Here is a 22,541-nt window from a genome sequence, read left to right as displayed (position 1 = left end):
GGCTGGCGCCGACCAATCGGAAAGATTCGCACGTGACGAGCGATCACTGCGATGACCTCATCCCTGGTGTGGGATGACGTCAAATTCAAGATGGATGGAATCACGGCAGTGGCGGCAGCGCGCGCGGGTGAATCGTAAAGGGAGACGGCCGAGGGGGGAAGGAAAGGGGGTGCCCGTCCAGCGGCGGAAAAGGTAAGTAACGGGCCCCCGTTACTGCTCGTATAAGGCGCGTATTCTCCTGGACAAAGGCGCGGGTTTTCCCCGTGCACAAAGGCGTCTTTTCCTGACGTAACTCTGAGGTATATTTTTTCTCTCTCACTGACTAGGGCTGCGGTCTCAAGCTCCCGTGTGCGCCTGCGCCGCTTATAAAACTGGTTCCCACCCCTTCACGGCGCATGTGTCGACCCCTGTAGCTGCGCTCACATCGTGGAATACGCATGCCGCTGTTTCATTGGTTGCATAATGCGCATGTCCGTTGCCCACTCCTAGCTCGTGGTTGCTTTTCCGTGCTGCGCCTGTGCGTTGCCCACACAGACAGAGTTAACACACACGCGCTGTATTCGGGAATAATCTCTGGGTGGAGTGTGACCGGGCTCTGAGCGTGCGCAGGAAAAAGGGTGTGGTGGGCTGTTGAGCGTTATGATGTCATTCTGGGCAAGGAGCGCGTGGGGGAGGATTTGTTCTCTGCAGAAGGAAAGGGGTTGTTGATGTGCAACTTTCCTGGTTGGTCATTATACTTCTTGTGGGGGCTCAAGAATGCAACCTTCACCTACTGACATATAAAAACCTGCTCTAAATCTATATATAGATGGGCTGGTCCTAGTTACGCAGGAGGGGGCTCAGAAGCAGTGTGTGCATGGCCAGGTCCACTTCACTTTGTAGTAGCACTTTTTGTGTATGCCAGGGTTGGACCCTAGTACCGAAAATAGTTCTGGGGTTGATCTTGCAGATTCCATGGCTGATCCTTGATTAGCCATGCCTCAGGTTAGTCCTGGTTGGCCTGATTGTCTTGATTTGGTGTCAGTATTGCTGAGTGGACTAGCATGGATTGAAGTTAAGTGCAATTGTACCCAAGTGTAAAACACTTTGCATGTTTGTTTCTTCAGCCTGTAAATGTTTACTTAGAAGCCTCACAGAATCAAGCAGAACTCGCTTTATTACTTGCTAAAAAGTGACAAAAACTGAAATAAATGGCAGAGGCTAATCAGTCATTGGTATTCAAAAGGTAGCAGTTCCCCAAAACTGTATGATTGCTTTTACATAGGGCAGGCTAGGTCTTCTGAAAATTCATGGGTGAAAGGAAAGAGAATTGAGCTTGGAGGTAGCATGTTCTCTGAGCCCAGTTTCAATCCCTCCCCCAATGCTTTCAGCAGCAAAGGGCAGCCCCTCGCAGTGTCAGAGATTCAGTCAACCAGGGCTGGGAAGAGAGAGTTATGCCTGCATTCAGATCTCTGCTGCCAGGAATATTTGCACATGTGCTTTAATGTTTGGCCCTGCCAGCTTGTTCTGGTCCCCTGCTAGATTTCTGCAAGGGTAGGCAGTTACAGCCTTCCAGGGACCATAGGACTGGAGGCTTGATCATGTTAGTGAAAGTATTTTGTGGAATAGGATCTGTTCGTTTCCCCCAGTTTGTGAGCTGGCCCTCCTGCCATACTTTGCATGCCACATCTTTGAAACTTGCTTCATTTTTAAAACTGTCTTGACCAAAGGGCAAAATGGGCTGCATAAAAGAAGCACAAAGCCCCCTTAATTGTGCACAAGAAATAGTATGCTTCTTTGCATCCTGGCAGAAGTATATAGTGTATTACATTTTCTCCACCAGACATTAATATCAATAGGCAGAAGTTGTTGTTGTTGTTGTCGTTCAGTCGTGTCCGACTCTTCGTGACCCCATGGACCATAGCACGCCAGGCCTTCGCTGTCTCCCGGAGCGTGCTCAAGTCCATATTCATTGCATCGGTGATGCTATCTAGCCATCTCATCCTCTGCCGTCCCCTTCTCCTTTTGCCTTCAGTCTTTCCCAGCATCAGGGTCTTTTCCAGAGAGTTTTCTCTTCGCATTAGGTGGCCAAAATATTTCAGCTTCAGTATCTGTCCTTCCAATGAGCACTCAGGGTTGATTTCCTTTAGGATTGACTGATTGGACCTCCTTGCAGTCCAGGGGACTCGTAAGAGTCTTCTCCAGCACCACAGTTCGAAAGCATCAATTCTTCGGTGCTCAGCCTTCCTTATAGTCCAGCTCTCACAGCCATACATTACTACTGGGAAAACCATAGCTTTGATTAGACGGACCTTTGTTGGCAAGGTGATGTCTCTCCTTCTTACTATGCTGTCTAGGTTTGCCATAGCTTTCCTCCCCAGGAGCAAGCGTCTTTTAATTTCATGGCTACAGTCACCGTCTGCGGTGATCTTGGAGCCCAAGAAAGTAAAATCTGTCACAGCTTCCATTTCTTCCCCTTCTATACGCCAGGAAGTGATGGGGCCAGATGCCATGATCTTCGTTTTTTTAATGTTGAGTTTCAAACCAGCTTTTGCACTCTCCGCTTTCACCCTCAACAAGAGGCTCTTTAGATCCTCTTCACTTTCTGCCATTAGGGTGGTATCATCTGCATATCAGAGGTTGTTGATAATTCTCCCGGCAATCTTAATTCCGACCCGTGATTCATCCAACCCGGCGTTTCTCATGATGTACTCTGCATATAAGTTAAATAAGCAGGGTGACAATATGCAGCCTTGTCGTACTCCTTTCCCAATTTTGAACCAATCGGTTGTTCCATGTCCGGTTCTTACTGTTGCTTCTTGACCCTCATACAGGTTTCTCAGGAGACAGGTAAGGTGGTCTGGTATTCCCATCACTTTAAGAATTTGCCAGAGTTTGTTGTGATCCACACAATCAAAGGCTTTAGCGTAGTCAATGAAGCAGAAATAGACGTTTTTCTGGAATTCTCTTGCTTTCTCCATGATCCAGTGAACGTTGGCGATTTGATCTCTAGTTCCTCTGCCTCTTTGAAACCCAGCTTGTACTTCCGGTCGTTCTCGGTTCGCATACTGCTGAAGCCTAGCTTGTAGGATTTTGAGCATCACCTTGCTGGCATGGGAAATGAGCACAATTGTGCGGTAGTTTGAGCACTCTTTGGCATTGCCCTTCTTTGGAATTGGAATGTAAACTGACCTTTTCCAGTCTTGTGGCCACTGTTGAGTGTTCCAAATTTGTTGGCATATTGAATGCAGCACTTGAACAGCATCAACTTTTAGGATTTTAAATAGCTCAGCTGGAATACTGTCATCTGTGCTAGCTTTGTTGTTACTAATGCTTCTTAAGGCCGACTTGACTTCACTCTCTAGGATGTCCGGCTCAAGTTCAGGACCGCACTATCATGGCTATCAGGGACATTCAGATCTTTCCTGTATAGTTCTTCTGTGTATTCTTTCCACCTCTTCTTAATCTCATCTGCTTCTGTTATGTCCAAATAGTCTGAAGAATTACATAAGGTACTGTGCTGTTATTTATATGAACAAAGTAACAAACAAAAGAAGCCCTGAGGGGTTTAGGATCTAAAGTTTAACATCAGGGAGGGAAGGAGGCGTAGGTAAGTGGGTGGGTTGATGGAGAATAAGTGTTCAGTTGTTATATATACTTAGGCTTAGGTTCATTAGAGGGTGGGGACTATGGGGTAAGCCAGAGAGTGGGCCACATGGAAAAGGAGAGTTTGAAGGAAGAGAGAGAGGTGAAACAACTATCAAGTGGATCCACAGTTGGCTACAGAATCGGACTCAAACAGTGCTTATCAATTATATCTTTTCAAACTGCGGAGAGGTAATGAGCAGGCTACTGCATGGCTCAGTCTTGGGCCCAGTGCTCTTCAATATCTTTATTAATGACTTGGATGAGGAGGTGCAGGGAATGCTTACCAGATTTGCAGATGACACAAAATTGGGTGAGATAGCTAATACCCTGGAGGACAGAAATAACATTAGAAGTGATCTTGATAGGCTGGAATGCTGGGCTGAAAACAGAATTAAATTTAATAGGGATAAATGCCAAGTTCTGCACCTAGGAAAAAGAAACCAAATGCACAGTTACAACATGGGGGATACGTGGCTCAACAATACTACAAGCGAGAAGGATCTTGGAATTGTTGTCGATCACAAGCTGAATATGAGCCAACAATGTGATGTGGCTGCAAAAAAGGCAAATGCTCTTTTGGGCTGCAGTAATAGAAGTATAGGTTCCACATCCCGTGAAGTACTAGTTCCTCTCTACTCAGCACTGGTTAGGCCTCATCTGGAGTACTGTGCCTAGTTCTGGGCACCACGCTTTAAGAAGGTTGCAGACAAACTGGAAAGGGTTCAGAGGAGGGCAACAAAGATGATCAGGGGACTGGAAACAAAGCCCTATAAGGAGAGACTGAAAGAACGGGGCATGTTTAGCCTTGAGAAGAGAAGACTGAGGGGAGATATAATAGCACTCTTCAAGTACTTGAAAGGTTGCCACAGGGAGGAAGGCCAGGATCTCTTCTTGATCATCCCAGAGTGCAGGACATGGAATAATGGGCTCAAGTTACAGGAAGCCAGATTCTGGCTGAACATCAGGAAAGGCTTCCTCACTTTTAGAGCAATACGACAGTGGAACCAATGACCTAGGGAAGTGGTGTGCTCTCCCACACTGGAGGCATTCAAGATGAAGCTGGACAGCCATCTGTCAGAGATGCCTTGACTTGGATTCCCGCATTGAGCAGGTAGTTGGACTTGATGGTCCTATAGGTCCCTTCCAACCGTACTATTTTATGATTCTAGGTAGCTTCATTGTAGGTGTTCTGGGAGAGAGTTCCTGGCATAAGGGGACAGCGAGGGAGAAAGAGCTGTTATCTACATGAGCAGAAGACCTTCAAATAGCTTGGAGAATGGCAGCTGAGTGAAGGTCAAGGGCTGTGATATATCAGGATATGAAGATGGAGACGTAATGTGGGCAAAGCCATCAAGGCCGTTAAAGGTGAGAATAAGGAATTTGTGGTGGGGGAAAAAACCTTAGTGTTTCCACAGGGGTCTGTTGTTTTCTATTGGGGTCTCTGAGGGATCTGTTCTTGCTCCTCCTCTGCATTTCCTCTCCAAACTCCGTTCCTGGGTGAATTCATCAAATCGTGAGCAGGGAGGAGGAATTTTGAGTAGGAAAACCACTGGCAGGGAAAGGATTAAGCCTCCTGCTATGGATGCTTTTAAAAGAACATTTTCTTTCAAAAATGTTTGTACGAGTATATATGTTTAGTTTAACCCTGAGGTTAGATGGGAAGCACCAGGGCACAAGATGAAAGCTGACTTTGGCAGAGCAGCGGAAATGGTAAGGTGTTATGCAGTCAACTTGCCTGAGCATTCATTGGCTGTTTCTTTCAGTAGTGTAGGGGTCAGGTTAGTGGGGTTGGGGGGAGTCATATATCTAGCCAGCTGGAACACCAGGGACAACAGCTGGAAGTGACCTTCCACTTTTAAGATAATGTCATATTACTACAGAATCCAGATTCTGAATGTTCACAAATGGGCAGCTACAACTTCCTGATTTCTTATTATTTCTTAATTAAATTTATCTCTTGCCTTTCCCCCACAAATGGTGCTCAAGGCACCCGCCAGTTAAAACCTATTTCAGCAAACTGATGTCAGCATAAAGGGCAAAAGCTTGTCTGAATAAGAACATATTTGCCTACTGCTGGAAGGACATCAAAGATGGAGCTAGCCTGGCCTTCCTTGCCAGGGACTTCCAGAGCCTGGGAGCAGCCACTGAGAAGGCCTTCTCACATTCCCTCCAGATGTGTCTCCGATGGTGGTGGGGGAGAGAGGGGGGCCTTTCCTAGGAGCTTAAAACCTGGGCAGGCTCAAATGGGACCATGTGGTGCTTCAGGTAGCCTGGTCCCAAGTTATGGAGGGCTATATAAGGGCTTTATGTAGGGCTTCAGTCTCTAACTGGATTTTGATACCATCAACTATGGTATCCTCCTGGATTGACTCCGTGGGATGGGCATTGGAGGCACTATGTTACAGTGGTTCCAGTCTTACCTGTGGGATCGATTTCAGAAAGTAACATTGGGTGACCATTCCTCGGCCCCTTGGCAACTGAGCTGTGAGGTTCCGCAGGGTACCATTATGTCCTTAATGTTGTTTAACAACTATACGAAGCCACTGGGAGTGGTCATTAGGGGTCTTGGAGCCAAGTGCCATCAGTATGCTGGTGACACACAGCTCTATCTCCCTGTGACATCTGAATCAGGCGAGGCTGTACAAGTCCTGGATCAGTGCCTAGACACAGCAATGGGCAGGATGAAGGCCAGTAAACTGAAACTGAATCCTGGCAAGATGGAAGCCCTGTGGGTGAGTGGCTCCCAGGTCTGGGATCAATCCTGGTTCTGGATGAGGTTGCACTCCCTCTGAAAGATCAGGTTTGTAGTCTGGGGGTACACCTAGATCCATCACTGTTGCTGGAGGCCCAAGTGGCCATGGTGGCTTGGAGTGCTTTTTACCAGCTTCAGCTGGTTCACCAGCTACAGCATCTCCTGGACAGGGATAGCTTGGCCACAGTGGTGCAGGTGCTAGTAACCTCAAGACTGGATTACTGCAATGTGCTCTATGTGGGGCTGCCCTTAAGGCTGCTCCGGAAGCTGGAGCCAGTGCAGAACGTAGCATCTTGGCTGTTGTCAGGAGCTGCCCCTTTTCAGTATGCAACTCCTTTGCTGAGGGAACTGCACTGGCTGCCTATTCGCTACTGGGACAGGTTTAAGATTTTGGTACTAGTGTACAAAGCCCTAAAGAACTTGGGACTGGGATACTTGAGAGAGCACTTTCTCCCTTACCAACCTGCCCAGTCATTGAGGTCATCAGAGGGCATGCTCCTGGTGGTTCCACATGGACCTATGGCCCAACTGGAGTCTACCCAGAGAAGAGCCTTCAGTGTGGAACTCCCTGCCTCTGGAGGTCAGGCAGGTGCCAACACTGAGTTGTTTTCTATGCTTCCTGGAAATATCTCTTTTCCAGGAAGCCTTCCTTGATTAACCAGCCTCGGTTTTATGGGCACTCTGTTTTTTAAAAAATAATTTTAATATATTTCTTCTTTCTATCTTTTGTTCATCTTATCTCTTGTTTGCTACTCCAGAATCTGTTTCGATGTGGAGCAGTATACAAATGTTGTAAATAAATAATCACTACTTTGACTTGTACCCTAAAACAGACCAGTAGCCAGTGAAGCTGTGGTAATATGTGAGTCACATGTTAAATGAAGAAGTTTTCAGTAAAAGCAGACATAATCTGCTTTTAGTGTGACTGCTATCACACATTCAAGGAGCAGATATAATGGGAGGGTTCACAATGTGCTCATAAATGCTGTCTGATCACTTCTGCTGCAAGCAGGAGAGGCTAAACAAACCATGGACCTTTGGTCTGTGGTTTGTTTAGCTCTGGGGTCCTCAATGTGGGGCCCAGACATCTCCCATGGTGCCCTCCAGGCTCCCTGCCCTTAAGAGTTAAAAAAAAAAAACCAAAAACTAGGAAGCTGAAGTGATGCAAAGCAATATTTTGGCCTGAAGCACCATCTTTATTTCCAGGAGTGCCTCTGGGCCCAAGTGTGCCCAGCCACCCAGAAGAAAGAAAAAGGTAAGTTGAAGGTGATGGGAGCCTCCTGGAGGGCTAGGGGGGGAGGCACAGCATCTTCCAAGACTAGAGGGGAGCAGGGAATGAGGGGGGATATTTTGCCTGTGCTGTTCATGTATTTCGCCAGGTTTTTGTTTTTGGGGTGTTTCTTGGTTGGTTGGTTTGCTTGCTTTGTTGTGGTATGTGTTTCTCTGAGCATCACCAGGTTGCCTTCTGTGAAAAGGGTATTTTGCCAGTGTGATTTGGCATTTGGAGTTCAGACTCCACTTCTGCCTTGTACTCAGTTTCTTGGCCACATTACTTGTCTCTGAGCTTCATTAGTTTGCTTTCTGTGAAATGGGTGTTAGAGCAGAAAACTGTGGATTCAGAAGAGTGGTTTTGTGTTCTCAGACCACATCTCTGCCTTATACTTAGGTTCTTGGGCACATTACCTTTCTTCCAGCCTCACTAGTTTCTCTTTGGGAAAATTGGTGTTTTGTGACTGGCCATGCATACTCTGGCAGCCATTTTGTGAGAGCACTCACAACACACATTCAAAATTCCAAATGTGCCCACTGACTCAGAAAAGTTGGGGATCCCTGGTTTAGTATGACATGCAAATCTATTTTTAACCCAGATAAATAACCCAACAACAAACCATAGGTTATTTCGGGGGAGAGACAAGCTAGAGGCCCAGATTCACACATCACACTAAACAAATGATGGGCCAAAGGTCTGTGGTTTGTTTAGCCACTACCCCTTCCAGTGGAAGCAGTTGGACAGCGTGCACAACTACACTTACCGTGATGTGTGAACTGGGTCATTCTGAAGTCTGAGACAGAAATATGCACTGTGAATTACTGCAAGTCAGGAAATACTTATACATCGATTTTGTTCTTAACGTACACTGTTTTCTCCCCTCCGCTCCCCCACAGGCTATCTGAGATACAGACTTCAAGGTAATCAAAAATTAAGGAGCAAATGCAATCCTGAATCTTAAGATTTCTGTCATTTTGAAGTGCATTCAAAAAGAAGGAAGATTTCATGGTAGGTTTTATTTATTTTTAATTATATTTGTTTAAGATTAGACTTGTTGAGAAATTTCATTCTATAAGAGTAAAATCAGTTGGCAAAAGACTTAAGCCTGTTTTGGATGTAACACTAAACCATAGTTGAGCTTTGGGCTCATTTAATCCCCCCTCACATCTCCTCCTCTTCCAAGGTCACAAGAAAGGGATGGGAAGCACCCAGTTCCTGTGTTAAATCAACCAGAGTTCCCCATTACATCTGAACTGGGAGGAACTCTAATTAGTTTAAAACAGGAAGTAGATGCTTCCAATTTCCTTATAGCTTAGCATTACATCCAAAACAGGGTTAAGAGTACAGCGTAGTTGCACAACACAATTACATGCTGATCATGTAGTGCAAATCAATATGGTCTGCATATACAGTAAGAGAAGCTGCATAAATCAGCACTGCAATCTTGGGCAAAACTAGAAGGGCAATAAATAATCAATTATGAATGCATATGTTGGGTCCAAAATCAAGATAAGCATGTTCAGGAAGTAGCTTGTTGAGGAATGTCCGTTCTCACACATGCACACAAACTCCCTCTCTCTCTCTCAGTCACACACACACACACACACACAGTCTGCCAGTGCCAATTCCTCTAGATTAGTAGTTCTGACACCTTTGATACCAAGTCCAATTTCTGAACCTCGCAGCAAAGAAGGGGTTGGAGACAGGATCAAACATATGATTGGTGCTGTCATGTTTGCAGCAGCACTTGGTACTGCACACACAATTGCTGATCCAGCATTCTGAACAGATGATGCTACCCCCTCTCTCCAAAAGGTTTAGTGCTGGGAACTGCCCAGATAGCCCTGAGTGCTGGATAAGGTCGACTGAACTATACAAATAATGAAATGAAGAATTTATAGAAAGAAGAAATCTTCTTAAAGCTTTCTTTCACTTCTTCTCTGAAATACTGACAAGCCTAATCAATACATAAGCTTTGAACTCTTCAGGTTTATTTATTTTATGTACACTTGAGTCAACCTTGGCTTAACACCCAATTCTATACAATGTATAGGATTAATATAGTATACATCTTCTCTTGGAGGCAATTTCCTGCTGAATTCACTGGGACTTGCACCAGTATAGGTGTATAGGATTGCAGCCTAAATGTTTTATGTGACCAGCCACAGAGGGGCAGATGGATTCTAACAATCAATCCACTATTTTACAGATTATTCATTGATAGTAACAGATTTTGATAAGTCATATTAGCTTTTCTCTCTAGGTCTAGAACAAAAGTATAGTTTGACAATTATACATACAATTATATATAGGCAATGGCCTGCCATATCTATATTTTACAGCTGTTTAGAGAGCTTTGCATGTAACCAGCATGATAAATGCTCAAGCACCTGCCAATAAAAAGGAAATTATCAATACTAGCCTTAATACATATATGGACAACCAGTGTGCTGTTTGCAGCCATTCGACTTCTTCCATGAGGCTTGCTGCAGGTGCCCGTGCTGCCACCCACCCACCCACCCTCACTTCTCTCACACACACACACACACACACACACACACACACACCATGATTTAACTGAGAAAGGCAGCATGTAAGGAAATCCATCGTGATGTACTGATTCATCCCCAGCACAATTGTGGACCTGACAGCCTGCCAAACAGCTGTCTGGTGGGAGTGCGATGCAAGGAGCAATCCTATGGTTGCTAGTCAGCGGCTAGATGGCCATAGGATGCGTCGGTTTCCAGGAACTGACCTTCCTCCCCGCCTGCGCTGCCTCGTAGGCAGCTTGTAATGGCCCCGCACTTGGAAGAGGAGTGTGGAGTGGTGAAAAGGGGTGTTCTGGGCCTGGGAAGGTAGAAATGCCAGTGTTGTCCTGGAACACTCCTGGAACAATTAGAGTTGCTCCAGAATGGAGTGTTGTCCGGCAGCTGCTTCCCCCACTCCACCTTTCTGCGGCTAGACAGCTGAAATCGGCTGTCTAGCCGCACATGCAGGACAGCTGAAGTGCAGAGGGGATGATCCCCTCCACGCTTCTCCTGCCCTGCATTGGATAGGCAGTCGCCTCCAAGTTCGGAGGTGGCCACCTATCCCCATAGGATTGCGCCCTAAAATGACAAAGATAGTGTACAGAGAGAGTCATCCCAATGTGTAGTCTTCTCCATTTAAGTCTCCTCCTGCCCTAGCTGATTGATAGAGGGCAGAGGGGCAAAGTGACCTCTGCTCCCAGGGAGGGGAGGCTTAAACCTCCCAAACTCTGCATGCTGAGATAAACGGGAAGGGAAAGTGTGTGCATGTGACTGAGAGGAGAGCCAGGAATAGGCTGTGCGTGCATGTGTGCATCTGTCTACACATGTGGGCAGTGCGGCCTATCTCGCATTACCACGGCCCTCTGAGTGGGGTGGGGCAAAACGGTTGCCCAACCCTGCCTTAGGATATACATTTAAGATGCAAAAGCTCTTATTTTCCAAACATATTGGGTTGGATCCTGAATAAGTTAGTTGCACTTGGTCCCTTTGAAATCAATGGGACTTAAGTAGTGATTAACTTTTCACATAGATTCCAATGAGAACCACATGCAACTAACAGAGTCTGGATCCAACCCAGTCTGCACATGTGTTCAGCATGGCTAATGCATATTTACTTAGAAACAAGTCTCACTGTGTTGAAAGGGCTTACTCCTTAATAAGTGTATTTAGGATTGCAGCCTTAACCTTATTTAGAAATTAACATTATTTCAAAACCTGACTTTAAACATCTAGATGCAGTTTGCTTTCAAGTTTGGGCTTTTATTTTTGTTATGCTCTGCAGAAAAGTGGGGAAGAGGCAAACACATTTTTAGGTGTCAATTTACTTAGGTACATAGTAATCATAGGTGGGTGACTATTTAGAGGTATATTAGCTGTCATATGCATAGAATCAGAGCTGGTTGTTTTCTTGATTGTGCACTGGGCTGGACCTGTTGCAAATCTTCATAGTAGTTTCTTACTATATGTTACTATTTAACACTTATTTAGCTCCCACAATATATTAGATGGAAAGTGGTATGCCTATCTCTAAAACCAAACAATTTATTAATAAAATATTGGCTTTTCAGCCTGCTGTTGGAAAAGAAAAACCTGTACTGGAAAAGGTTGAAGCAGGTTTTCATCTTTTTCTTTTTTAAAAAATTTACCTGAATTATGCTGTGTTTCTGACTTTTCTTGTCTTTCAGGTAAACTTAAATCATGGAAGGACTCTTGCATTATATAAATCCAGCACATGCTATTTCTCTCCTAAGTGCTTTAAATGAAGAACGATTAAAAGGACAACTCTGTGATGTTGTCCTAATAGTAGGAGACCAAAAATTTCGAGCTCACAAAAATGTTCTGGCTGCCAGCAGTGAATACTTTCAGACTTTGTTCACTACAAAAGAAAATGAGTCTCAATCAGTGTTTCAGCTTGACTTCTGTGAACCAGATACTTTTGACAATGTATTAAACTACATTTATTCATCATCTTTGTTTGTTGAGAAAAGCAGCCTTGCCGGTGTGCAAGAAGTGGGGTACAGTCTTGGAATTTCCTTCCTTACTAACATTGTTTCTAGAAGTCCTCAAGTTCCTTTGCCTGCATGTCCTGTTAAGAAAATACTGTTCCAAGAGGAAGATGAAAGCAGTTCCCAGAAAAGAAGTGTCATAGTTTGTCAGAACAAAAATGAACCACAGGGGAAAAATGTTGGGCAAACACCACATGACATAAGCCATAGTTCTAAACCCTTACCCTTGATTGCTATCAAAACTAAGCGGCCACAAGTAACACAGTCAACTGAGTTTCTGCATAGCCTATCACTAAATGAAAGAAGATGGTTGAAAGACAGTTCTTTAAGATACTCCAAGTCCCATGAAACGTCAGGTGCAGTGGATGATCAAAATAGAACTAAGAGGAATGCAGTATTGTCACAAAAACCTTTTGCAGACAAGGAAGTGATAGCAGATGAACCAGGAGGGAGCAATCTGCTCCTAAGAGGAAAGGCAGCAGAAGTACCCTTGAAAAGGCCTTGCCCCCCAGCCATATCTCTGTGTAGCTCATCAGAATCCACATTTTTGTTGAGAGAGACAGGAAAAGGAGCTGGTCCGGGGGAAGACAGGAATTTGTTATACTATTCAAAGTTAGGATTAGTGATCCCATCTAGAGTATGTGGTTCTGAAAACAAAAGTATTGACAGGAGTGGACCACTTGTAAAAAGTCTCCTTCGAAGGTCATTGTCCATGGATAGTCAAGTTCCTGTTTATTCATCTAATGCTGACTTGAAGCTTTCCCAAGGATCTTCAGTGGTGAACAGCACACAAGGGAGAATGCTAAATGTAATATCCCAAAAGTCATCTGTGAAAGATTCTACAGAAAAGGCAATTCCTGATGAGAAGACACAGGTAATGCACCCACATCGGCTTAGGTCCTTTAGTGCCTCCCAGTCAACAGACAGGGAGGTAACTTCTCCTCTTAGAGAAATACGGATAAAAACTGAACCTAGCAGTCCACTTTCAGATCCTTCTGAAATAGTAAGAATTACAGTGGGGGATGCTTCAACATCTGCTAATAAAAGCAATCCTTTTAAAACTGAAGTTGACCATAGGGATCTCAGTAGACTTCCAGCTAAAAGAAGGTTTCAAGCAGACAGAAGGCTACCACACACAAAAATTAAGGTGGATGAACATGCTTCCCCTGGGTCAGAGGACAATTTTGAGGAAAACTCAAATCCTACACCCTTTGCTGACTTCCCAGATTCTGACATTAGCAGAGATGAATGTAGTGAACTGGAAGAAACAAAGCCTAACAAAAAGTTTAAGTGCAAACATTGCCTTAAGATTTTCAGGTCAACAGCAGGCCTTCATCGTCATGTCAATATGTATCATAACCCTGAAAAACCATATGCTTGTGATATTTGTCATAAGAGATTTCACACAAACTTCAAAGTTTGGACACATTGCCAGACACAGCATGGAATTGTGAAGAACCCCTCACCTGCTTCCAGTTCACATGCTGTCTTGGATGAAAAATTCCAAAGGAAACTTATTGACATAGTGAGAGAGCGAGAGATTAAAAAGGCATTGATTGTTAAACTAAGGCGTGGCAAGCAAGGTTTTCAGGGACAGGCTGGTTCACAAGTACAACAAGTCATCAAAAGAAACCTAAGGTCAAGAGCCAGAGGAGCCTACATTTGCACCTACTGTGGGAAAGCGTATCGCTTCCTGTCACAGTTTAAGCAGCATATAAAAGTGCACCCAGGGGAAAAACCAGTTGGAGGGAATAAGGCTCTTAAACCAAAAGAGGATACTCGTATTGAAAGCCCAGTTGAAAACAAAAAAGTTTACCAGTGTCGTCTTTGTAATGCTAAGCTTTCCTCTCTTATTGAACAGGGAAACCATGAGCGCCTCTGCCGGAACGCAACAGTTTGTCCTTACTGCAGCCTTCGATTTTCTTCTCTAGAGCTGAAGCATGACCATGAAATCACGTGTGAGTACAAGAAGCTCACTTGTCTAGAGTGCATGCGCACTTTCAAATCCTCCTTCAGTATTTGGCGTCATCAGGTTGAAGTACACAACCAAAATACTATGGCCCCAACAGAGAATTTTTCTTTACCAGTTCTGGAACACAATGGCGAAGTAAGTAGTGCTCCAAGACTGCATTCTCAGTCGGAGCCTAACAAAATGAACAACTTCATTGCAACCAAAGAAGACGGAGTATTCAGTGATTCCTCAGAACAAATTAATTTTGATTCAGAAGATTCCTCATGCATCCCTGAAGATCTTAGTATTTCCAAACAGTTTAAAGTTCAAATCAAAGAAGAACCTGCAGATGATGTAGAAGAGGAGGTCTCAGAAGGCAACCGAGAATCCAAGGAAACAGTTGTTAACAAAGACACTGGTTTGTGGCCCTGTGAAAAGTGTGGGAAAATTTTTACTATACACAAGCAGCTAGAGCGTCACCAGGAGCTTTTGTGCTCTGTGAAGCCCTTCATTTGCCATGTGTGCAACAAGGCCTTCCGAACCAATTTCCGTTTGTGGAGTCACTTCCAGTCCCATATGGCACAAGCTCCAGAGGAACCTGTGCGTAAAGAACCTGACATGTGTGCATCAGCGAATTCTCCATCGCCGCCCCCTTTGCCTCCACCTCCACCACTTCCCAAAATGCAACCTTTGGAACCTGATAGCCCTACGGGCTTGTCAGAAACCCCTTCAGCTACTGAGAAATTATTTGTTCCACAGGAATCAGACACACTCTTTTATCATGCTCCACCACTTTCAGCTATCACATTTAAAAGACAGTACATGTGCAAACTCTGTCACCGGACATTCAAAACAGCATTTAGTCTTTGGAGTCATGAGCAGACACACAATTAAAAAAAAAGCATAAGGAGTGCCTATAGGGAGTTCTAAATCCTGTTTAATTTCCATGATGTTGCTGAGGTTGCACCACTGAAATGAGATATAGACACTGACACCCCCCCCCCCACACACACACACACACAAGGGACAAGAATCCTCAACAATTAAAGTTGAAAATTTGTGATGCTTTGGTTGTGGAGATTAAGGTAAACTAAACTTATCAGTAGAGTAAATTGCTCACACGTTTTAAGTATTGTGTTCTGGGATTTCCTAGTTACAGAATAATTGCATTCATTAACATCTGATTACATCGCCCTCATCCTGTGATACTGGTATATAGGGGTTCATATTGAAAAGCGACGGCAACTTAAGAATAGAGTAATGGAAATCATGCAATTAGTTTGTTTTCACAGAGGGTAACACTCTCATGAACTCTTTATAAATATTAGTCATTCATTTGAGGTTAAGGGAAGAAATGGATTGAGTACTTTGCTGTGTTGACCTTGATCTTATCGAACGTTAGCAATAACAAATAAAACCTCATTTGAATTAACTTGACCCTTATTGAAAACTTCGATTGACATGGAGTTTTTTTGTTACTGGAATTTTCTGTATGGATATTGTGCAAGATACAATACAATACAATTTAAGATTAGCAATATGTGAATATTTGGATTTTTATATACAAAGTATAGCCAGCCTGCCTCCAGCCATTTTAAAGAGCTTTTGAAGGAAGAGTGTAGGAACAAAGATATACTGCTTTATTTGATCCTTCGAGGCTGATGTTCTATAGATATTTTGATAACCAGAGTTAACATGATAAGGAGCAGGCAGCTGATACCTTAATGCAAACTATATTACTTTAGTTTTAACATGGAACAGCATTGAGTGGGTGTCAAAAATTCTTGTACTTTGTTTCTTCTGATCTTTGTTGGTGTGGATGTGTTTTATTACAGTGGAATGTGTGAATATGCTAGTTCTGGAAACGGAGCAAATACAATTCCATTAGGTGATAGTGGTGAGCTCATCCAGGACTACACATTCAAATGTAAATATTTACTTATGTATAAATAAATAAAATAAAAATGCAAAACCTTTATTAAAAATGCCTAGTTCAGAGTGGAGGGTAAAATGCAACACTACAAATGTTGTATTTCATAAATACAAGACCTGCAATGAGCAGAGCGTTGCTTTCTATCCTGTATCATAGTTTGGTCATATTTTTGTTTTGTATATTTGTTTAAGAGTACAAAAATATTTAAGACACAATCCAGTGCAGAGGTAAGAATGCCTAAGCCTATTGATTTCAGTGGGCCTAAGCATGCCGAAGTATATATTCAATTGTGGCCTTGGACTACAATTATGCTTGCTATTAAGAGCATATAAATCCCATTCACTCAAGTACTTGTCCGTCTGATTCTCCCTTCTCTTTCTCTCTCTCACATACAAGCTTGCAGGACAGTAGTCATACACCCTTTTTAAAGGTCCATGTGTACTCGATGTATGGAAGAGTCTGAATGCCCAGGGGTCCTCGTTCATGTGGAGGCAAGCTCTGTGTGCATGTTGGTACTCTTGCAGCTGGAAAAGACTGATGGAGAGAGGTGACAAGTTGTAGCAGAATGCTGCCTCTAAGTGGCATGGTAGAATCGTTAGTACAGGTGCCTGCCAAGAACCCCTTCAGTTTCCAACTCAGGAATTCAAATTTAAAACTGGCTTATTGCTAGTGGTATTTTAAACTTTATCTACTGGACTTTCATTAGAATGAGCAGTGAGTGTGAATGCTGCAGATGCATCAGTTAGCTCTTGTAGATGGTTTTGGATCATGATATAAGCTAGCAATGTTTGATTTCAGCCCTGTGTAATTGTGACATTCATTCATGCTATAATGAAAGGCGTGAGCAGGAGTAATAGCTGTTACCCCAGTTCTAAATGCATTTACTTCAAAGGAATCCTGGTAACATTGATGGAAATTATTTTCATGTCAGTCTAGTTATACTAGCAACCTAACACTGTTCCTAAGGCTCTTATTAGTTAGAAATAAGTCCCATAAAATAGTAGTTGTGAGCCATTGAGTGCCATTAATATGTGTTCAGGCCTTTTATATTTGTTTCCTGAAGAACACTGCTGCATCAAGAAGCTATGTTTTGAAACCCAAGAATGTTCTAAAAGCAGGTTCTGATGAGGCATGGGGACCTGCTCTTCAGAAACAAAAATAAAATGTCCTGTCACATGTGGGTCTTCCATTCCATTGTGCTATAGATCACGATGTAAATGTTTGTGAACAGGCTGTGAAAGGCATCCAAAGTTTTGACCTTCATTTTCCAAACTCAGGAATTAAGTGGATTTCTTAAGTGGATAGAGCTCTAAAACTGAAAGGGAGCCTGTGCAGAAGTGTTGGGATCCTGGGGCATGACCAACAACTTTGTTAATGCTGATGCAGTCTCCTATCACCCCAGAAGACCACCTAGTCCAACAGAGCCCAGGCATACGGTGCAGCTAAACTACCCAGTTGCTCAGTACAGTAAACACTGAGGTACTTACAAACAGCTCCTGGTCAAACCACATCCTGTTTTGAGAACAGGGCATTGCAGGCTTCCAGACTGGGAGCTGCTGCAGCTGCTTAAATCAACCACAATTCTTGGTTATTATACAGCTGCTGTGGTGACCTTGCTCTCTGGTACCCTGGTTTATTGGGGATTAGCTGTTGATGCTGGTGATGGAGAGGGTTTGTGGATCATGCCCCTGGTACTGAATCAACAAGGCAAAATAATATCTCATGCTACCCATGAAAAATATGTTTACTCCAGTAAGTTTCATTTAGATGTTTAGTAAAGCTCCTACATAATGTATTATAGCCTGATCCCATGCATGTTTACTCAGAAGTAAGCGCTATAGGGTTCTCCCAAGTAATGTGATTAGGACTGAAGCCTTTATCATGTTCCTTGTTTGCTTTTTTTTTTTTTAAGAGGAGTCTTGATTAGTAGAACTTAAAAGACTTTGTCTTTGCTCTATAAGCAGACTTCAGTAATTCTCAAAAAACTTTTCAGCAACAAGGTTTGCACTGACAAATACCTTAATCTCTTCTGTAAACACACTTACCTATTCAGACATTGTATCCTTATTTCAAAAAGTTAAATGAATTGATTGGCATTGTAGTACATTTTGTAAGGCACCTGCCTTTAGAACAAGGTTCATGCAGAGTCTTTAAAAAGTCCTGGCTTGTTAGATTTTATTCTGTGAGACAAAGATGGGTTCCCCCCCATTCATATTGTGAGCCATGGCAGCTTAAAGTAATAGTTGAAAATATTTTCTTCCTAGTTTCAAAATAAAATTAATTTGAAAAGAGTATAAATATACCTTGCTCTGTTTATCTAAATGGAATGGAGCCACTGCTATGTATGCATCAAACCCTGTTTTATTACAAACTAGAAAGCTTTAGGGCCAGTTCACAGGAACTTTCTCCTACAATTCAGCAGTCCTTATCCATCTTCACTCATCTGTGTCCTTGCAGTTACATGGAAAAGCATAATTGTGAACCAGGTGGCATATGGATACAAATCAGCAGAAAGAGCAGTAAGACTGCTGTGATCAGAGAAATCTATGCTGGTTGCATCCGTGTCCCTGTGGTGTCATATGTTACGTGTCTCCAGTCCACACAAACATGACTGAGGATGGTCAAGGCTGCTCATGTGTAAGGAAAGAGTGCAAACCAAACCGGACAGTTTTCACAGTGGTCTGTACACAAAAGCACTTTCCGCCTTCCCCAAGCTAGTGCCCTCCACATGTGTTAGGCTACAACTCCCATCATCCCCGGTGGCTGGGGATGATGGCACTACATTGTCAAGTTTGTTTATGTGATCTCCTTGCAACAGCTTTGCACCCTACAGAAGCTGTGTAACTCTCATTGAGTTCAGTGGATTGGCGGTAACATCCTTTATTACTGATTCCAGTATATTTTTTTTAGTGGGGCTCCTGTGCTGGGCAACTTGTGGCCCTCCAGATGTGTCGGCCTTCCAACTCGCATTAGCCCTAGCCAAAATAGCCAGTGATGAGGGCTGATGGGAGTTGTAGGCTAAAACATCTAGAGAGCCACAAGTTGCCCACCCCATTTCAAATAGTTGTGTGACTGGCGAACATTCAGTGAATGAACATTTTTTGCAGCATTGACACCATGCTGGGAACAATTTCACCTGTTGAATTTCTTGTAAGTCCCCAACTTGACTCTAGGAAAAGGAAATACACCTTCCTGACAATGCTTCATTAAAGTAAGCAAAATCTAGACAATTCAATTGGAGTACTGCTATGACATTTCAGTTATAGTATGATAACAAATAATAAATATCAGCATTTAAAACCTATGCTACACCTCTTAAGAAATAGGCCTTTTCCTTAAAAATCAATGAAGTAATATCTGCTGTAAATGGATTTTCTTAATGGTGAAAGTGTTGTGTGATTTTTTTCAAATAATTTTTTTCTTAATTTTTAAACAATCTCTGCTTCTGAGAAGAATTTTTTGTAAATATTTAAACAGAGGTTTCCTCCTAGCTTTTTATTCAATACTTTTTAAAAGCCCTAAGAGTGTTTATTTTGGTGAACATGGGATAAATATGCCTCCACTTAAAGTTTAATATATGTTTTAAAAATTATAAATTAAGGAAGATGTTTATTATATACTCTAAATCTTGTTCAAGGAATATATTTAGTTTGAGCATAATAAAAATAAAATGAAAACTATTGATTTGTTATTAACTTTGCAACGTGGTGATGAAAATACTAAAACGTTTTTGTTCTATAAGGAAAAAGGCTTTGGCTTTTTGCTTGAGTCTATATTTTTATCAAATAAAATTCACAATTTCTCAAACAGAGGGACTTGGGATATGACATGAGAAAAATATGCAGGTTTAAAAGATATCTGTATTACAATACTTTATATTTTGTCTTAGGGTCTGTTCATAAAATGGACAAAATTCAGTCCTGTTCTACATAGTCACTTAAATGAAAATTTTATGTCAACATGATCAAAAGTGGCCCTTGAAATTAAAAGGACTTCTTTCAGGCTCATGAAATAACTGGAGAACTGCTCCAGCAAAGCCTCATCAACGTACATCTGAATATGAACATTTAACCCTGAAATCAAGACTTGAAAAGGTGTTTCTTGTTCTAAACAAATGCTTTGCTCAACTCTGTCCACAAATAAATCTTTCTAAAGAGCTATGGAAATAACTGTAAGGGACTATTTCTCTAGAAAGGCTACAAACATAGGTATCGGGTATCAAAACATACTAAGGGAATGTACCATTAGTTTTTCTACCTTAGCTGTATTTTCCTAAAGAGGGTGGCGGAAAGTTCAGAAAACTGGCCTTTTCAATGAATGACTGTTTAACAGCAAACCTATGCATGTTGTCTTGGAAGGAAGTCCCAGTGAGCTCAATGAAATTTACTCCCAGGAAGTGTGTAGGGTTGCAACCTAGGTTATCCCCCCACCCAATACAAACATTGACTGCTGTTTACAAGCCATTTTCTCCAGAGTAGACCCAGTTAGTTCAGTGGGGATAATTTCAGTGGCACCTATACATCATCCTCCAGTTACTCTATACTTTTATTTGTTTACTCGCTACTTTCCCTAATCGTACTACTTCTGCTTGCCCCCCTATTCATGGTAGCAATTCCTGGGTTCTGAAGCACAATGGGTTTTTGAACCTCCTGTGCAGTTTCATTGCCTCCTCTGGTACTGTAAAAAAGCTAAAAATGTATGCAGTGCAGTCTGAGTTATTCCCATGAATCCAGGACTGCCACCACACCTAGGAAAATACAAATAAACTCTGGCAATATGGTCAAAATTGAGTGCCGGTAGCTTTGATTTCAAAGTACATAATGCTCTTTTAGTTAGGTTTAATTTGAGCCATAACCAGAGTAAAGTATTTTTCTGTATCGTTGGCACCATGAATGAATCCTGACCCTTGAGTCAGATAGGCGGCAGTCCCACATTGTTTTTAAAAAAGAGCTGAAAGTCGTTGCCCCACATTCATACCTGGTTAAACAGATCTTGCAGGTTTAGAAAACTACAAAACCTGCCAAACCTGTTTATCGGAAGCATAGGGAGATGTGTTGCCATAGGCAACAATGCCTTTACCATGTTACCTTCACTGCTCTGCAAAATAAAAAAAAAAAGTGTGTTCAACCTTAACTCCTTGGCATGTGCCTACTGTGTTCAGTAATATTGTTTACATTGTCTTGCCTGGACATTCAGATAAAATCAAAGCACATTACTACTGTAAGAGAAAGAAAAGTAATTAGTTCATCAGTATTAAAATCTTCTATAGAGCTGAACCTTATAGCGACACTGGGCATTTTAGTGTCATATATTCTTATCTAAAATATCTTGTATGGCTTCACTTTCCCTGTAAAGGAACACTATCAAGATGAGCACTCCATAAGGTTTTCAGCTGTTACTACTTTATTTCATGAAAAGGTGTCCAAAATATGGCCTTCCTATGATATTTATTTAAAAAGAACAGCCGTTGATTTCAATAGAACTTCTAAATGTGCTTCTAATTGCAGCTTTAGCACTTGCATGCTAAGCAATTAGAAGCTTAGATATGAGCATTTCCAACATTTTTATAGCTCTTGAGTCTGAATAGTGTGGATTGCACCAAGTTTTGTGTTTTTTATTTTGTTGTGTGTTGCATTTCATTGCACTTAGATGATTATACACACAACCAGTTTCCTTTCAAGCGTCTGTGAACTGGTGGTGGTTCTCTATAGCCAAAGGTCAAATCTTAATGGCTTGAAAAACATGTTTCAAAAGAAAATTAACAAAAAGCCTGGTTTCCTTGATAGTATTCCTATCTATTTTGGGGCTGCTTTGAAAAGGCATCTGGAGTAGCCATCACCAATATACAGCAAGGACTGTAACTGAAATTCTGTTGAAGTTGCTTCTGATTTTAAACTAAAGGTATATAAGATAAACTCAAAAGGTCTGTTTTTATAATTATGTACATCTTGTATACATTATATACCTGTTTAATACATCTGTGTTGAATTTAAGTAGGGCTCCAACTAACTTTTTTAGGACTAAGAATTCCTAGTTTCAGAAGTTTCTTTTAATGTAATGTTGCTGCTTTGTATTACTTTTCTACTGTATGTTTTCTTTACCTAGATCTTTATTAAGTAAATTTGGAGTAAAATAAACTTGTTCTTTTACGGAAGTCTTGTATGGGAGTCTAACATATATGTTGCCAGTGCTTTCTCATTACATGGAGGTAGACCTTGTGATTTTAGTGGAACTTGATACTCATCTAATGTGTTGAGAATTAGGACACATCACATGCAGCCCAATCCTTGTCATGTCTACTTGGAAGTGAGTCCCGCTGAATTCCGTGTGACTTACAGCACAATCCTATTCATGTCTACTCGGAAATAAGTTCAATTCAGATAGACTTACTCCCAGGTAAGTGTGTATAGGATTGCCAAGTATGAATGGGATGACGGCCTTACAGCTTAATGTTTACTTGGAAGTGAATCACAC

The 22,541-nt window shown here is 42.3% G+C and overlaps 1 protein-coding gene across 5 annotated transcripts; it reads left to right on the top strand.

Moving 5' to 3' along the window:
* Positions 1–65: 65 nt before the first annotated feature.
* ZBTB21 (zinc finger and BTB domain containing 21) lies at positions 66–15,142 on the top strand. 5 transcript variants are annotated; one of them, XM_084843802.1, is made up of 5 exons: positions 66–192; positions 4,797–4,992; positions 7,586–7,634; positions 8,546–8,569; positions 11,863–15,142. In XM_084843802.1, the coding sequence occupies exon 5, from the start codon at positions 11,876–11,878 to the stop codon at positions 15,026–15,028; it is 3,153 nt and encodes a 1,050-aa protein (XP_084699928.1). In that variant the 5' UTR covers positions 66–192; positions 4,797–4,992; positions 7,586–7,634; positions 8,546–8,569; positions 11,863–11,875; the 3' UTR covers positions 15,029–15,142. The 5 variants fall into 5 exon arrangements, with proteins under 5 accessions (XP_084699928.1, XP_084699924.1, XP_084699925.1 ...); XM_084843798.1 differs by having other exon boundaries at positions 8,546–8,657; XM_084843799.1 differs by lacking the exon at positions 7,586–7,634 and having other exon boundaries at positions 8,546–8,657.
* The last annotated feature ends 7,399 nt before the right edge of the window (positions 15,143–22,541 follow it).

This window comes from Heloderma suspectum, chromosome 3 (genome assembly GCF_057233095.1).
Source record: "Heloderma suspectum isolate Gila_16-S chromosome 3, 16-S_ref, whole genome shotgun sequence".
NCBI classification, from domain to species: domain Eukaryota; kingdom Metazoa; phylum Chordata; class Lepidosauria; order Squamata; family Helodermatidae; genus Heloderma; species Heloderma suspectum.
Note: the sequence above shows the minus strand (reverse complement) of the source record. Positions and strands in the feature narration are given on the sequence as shown.

Bases quoted from the DNA above. Each gene is read 5' to 3' on its own strand.
- ZBTB21 (XM_084843800.1), top strand. From the start codon at position 11,876: ATGGAAGGACTCTTGCATTATATAAATCCAGCACATGCTATTTCTCTC.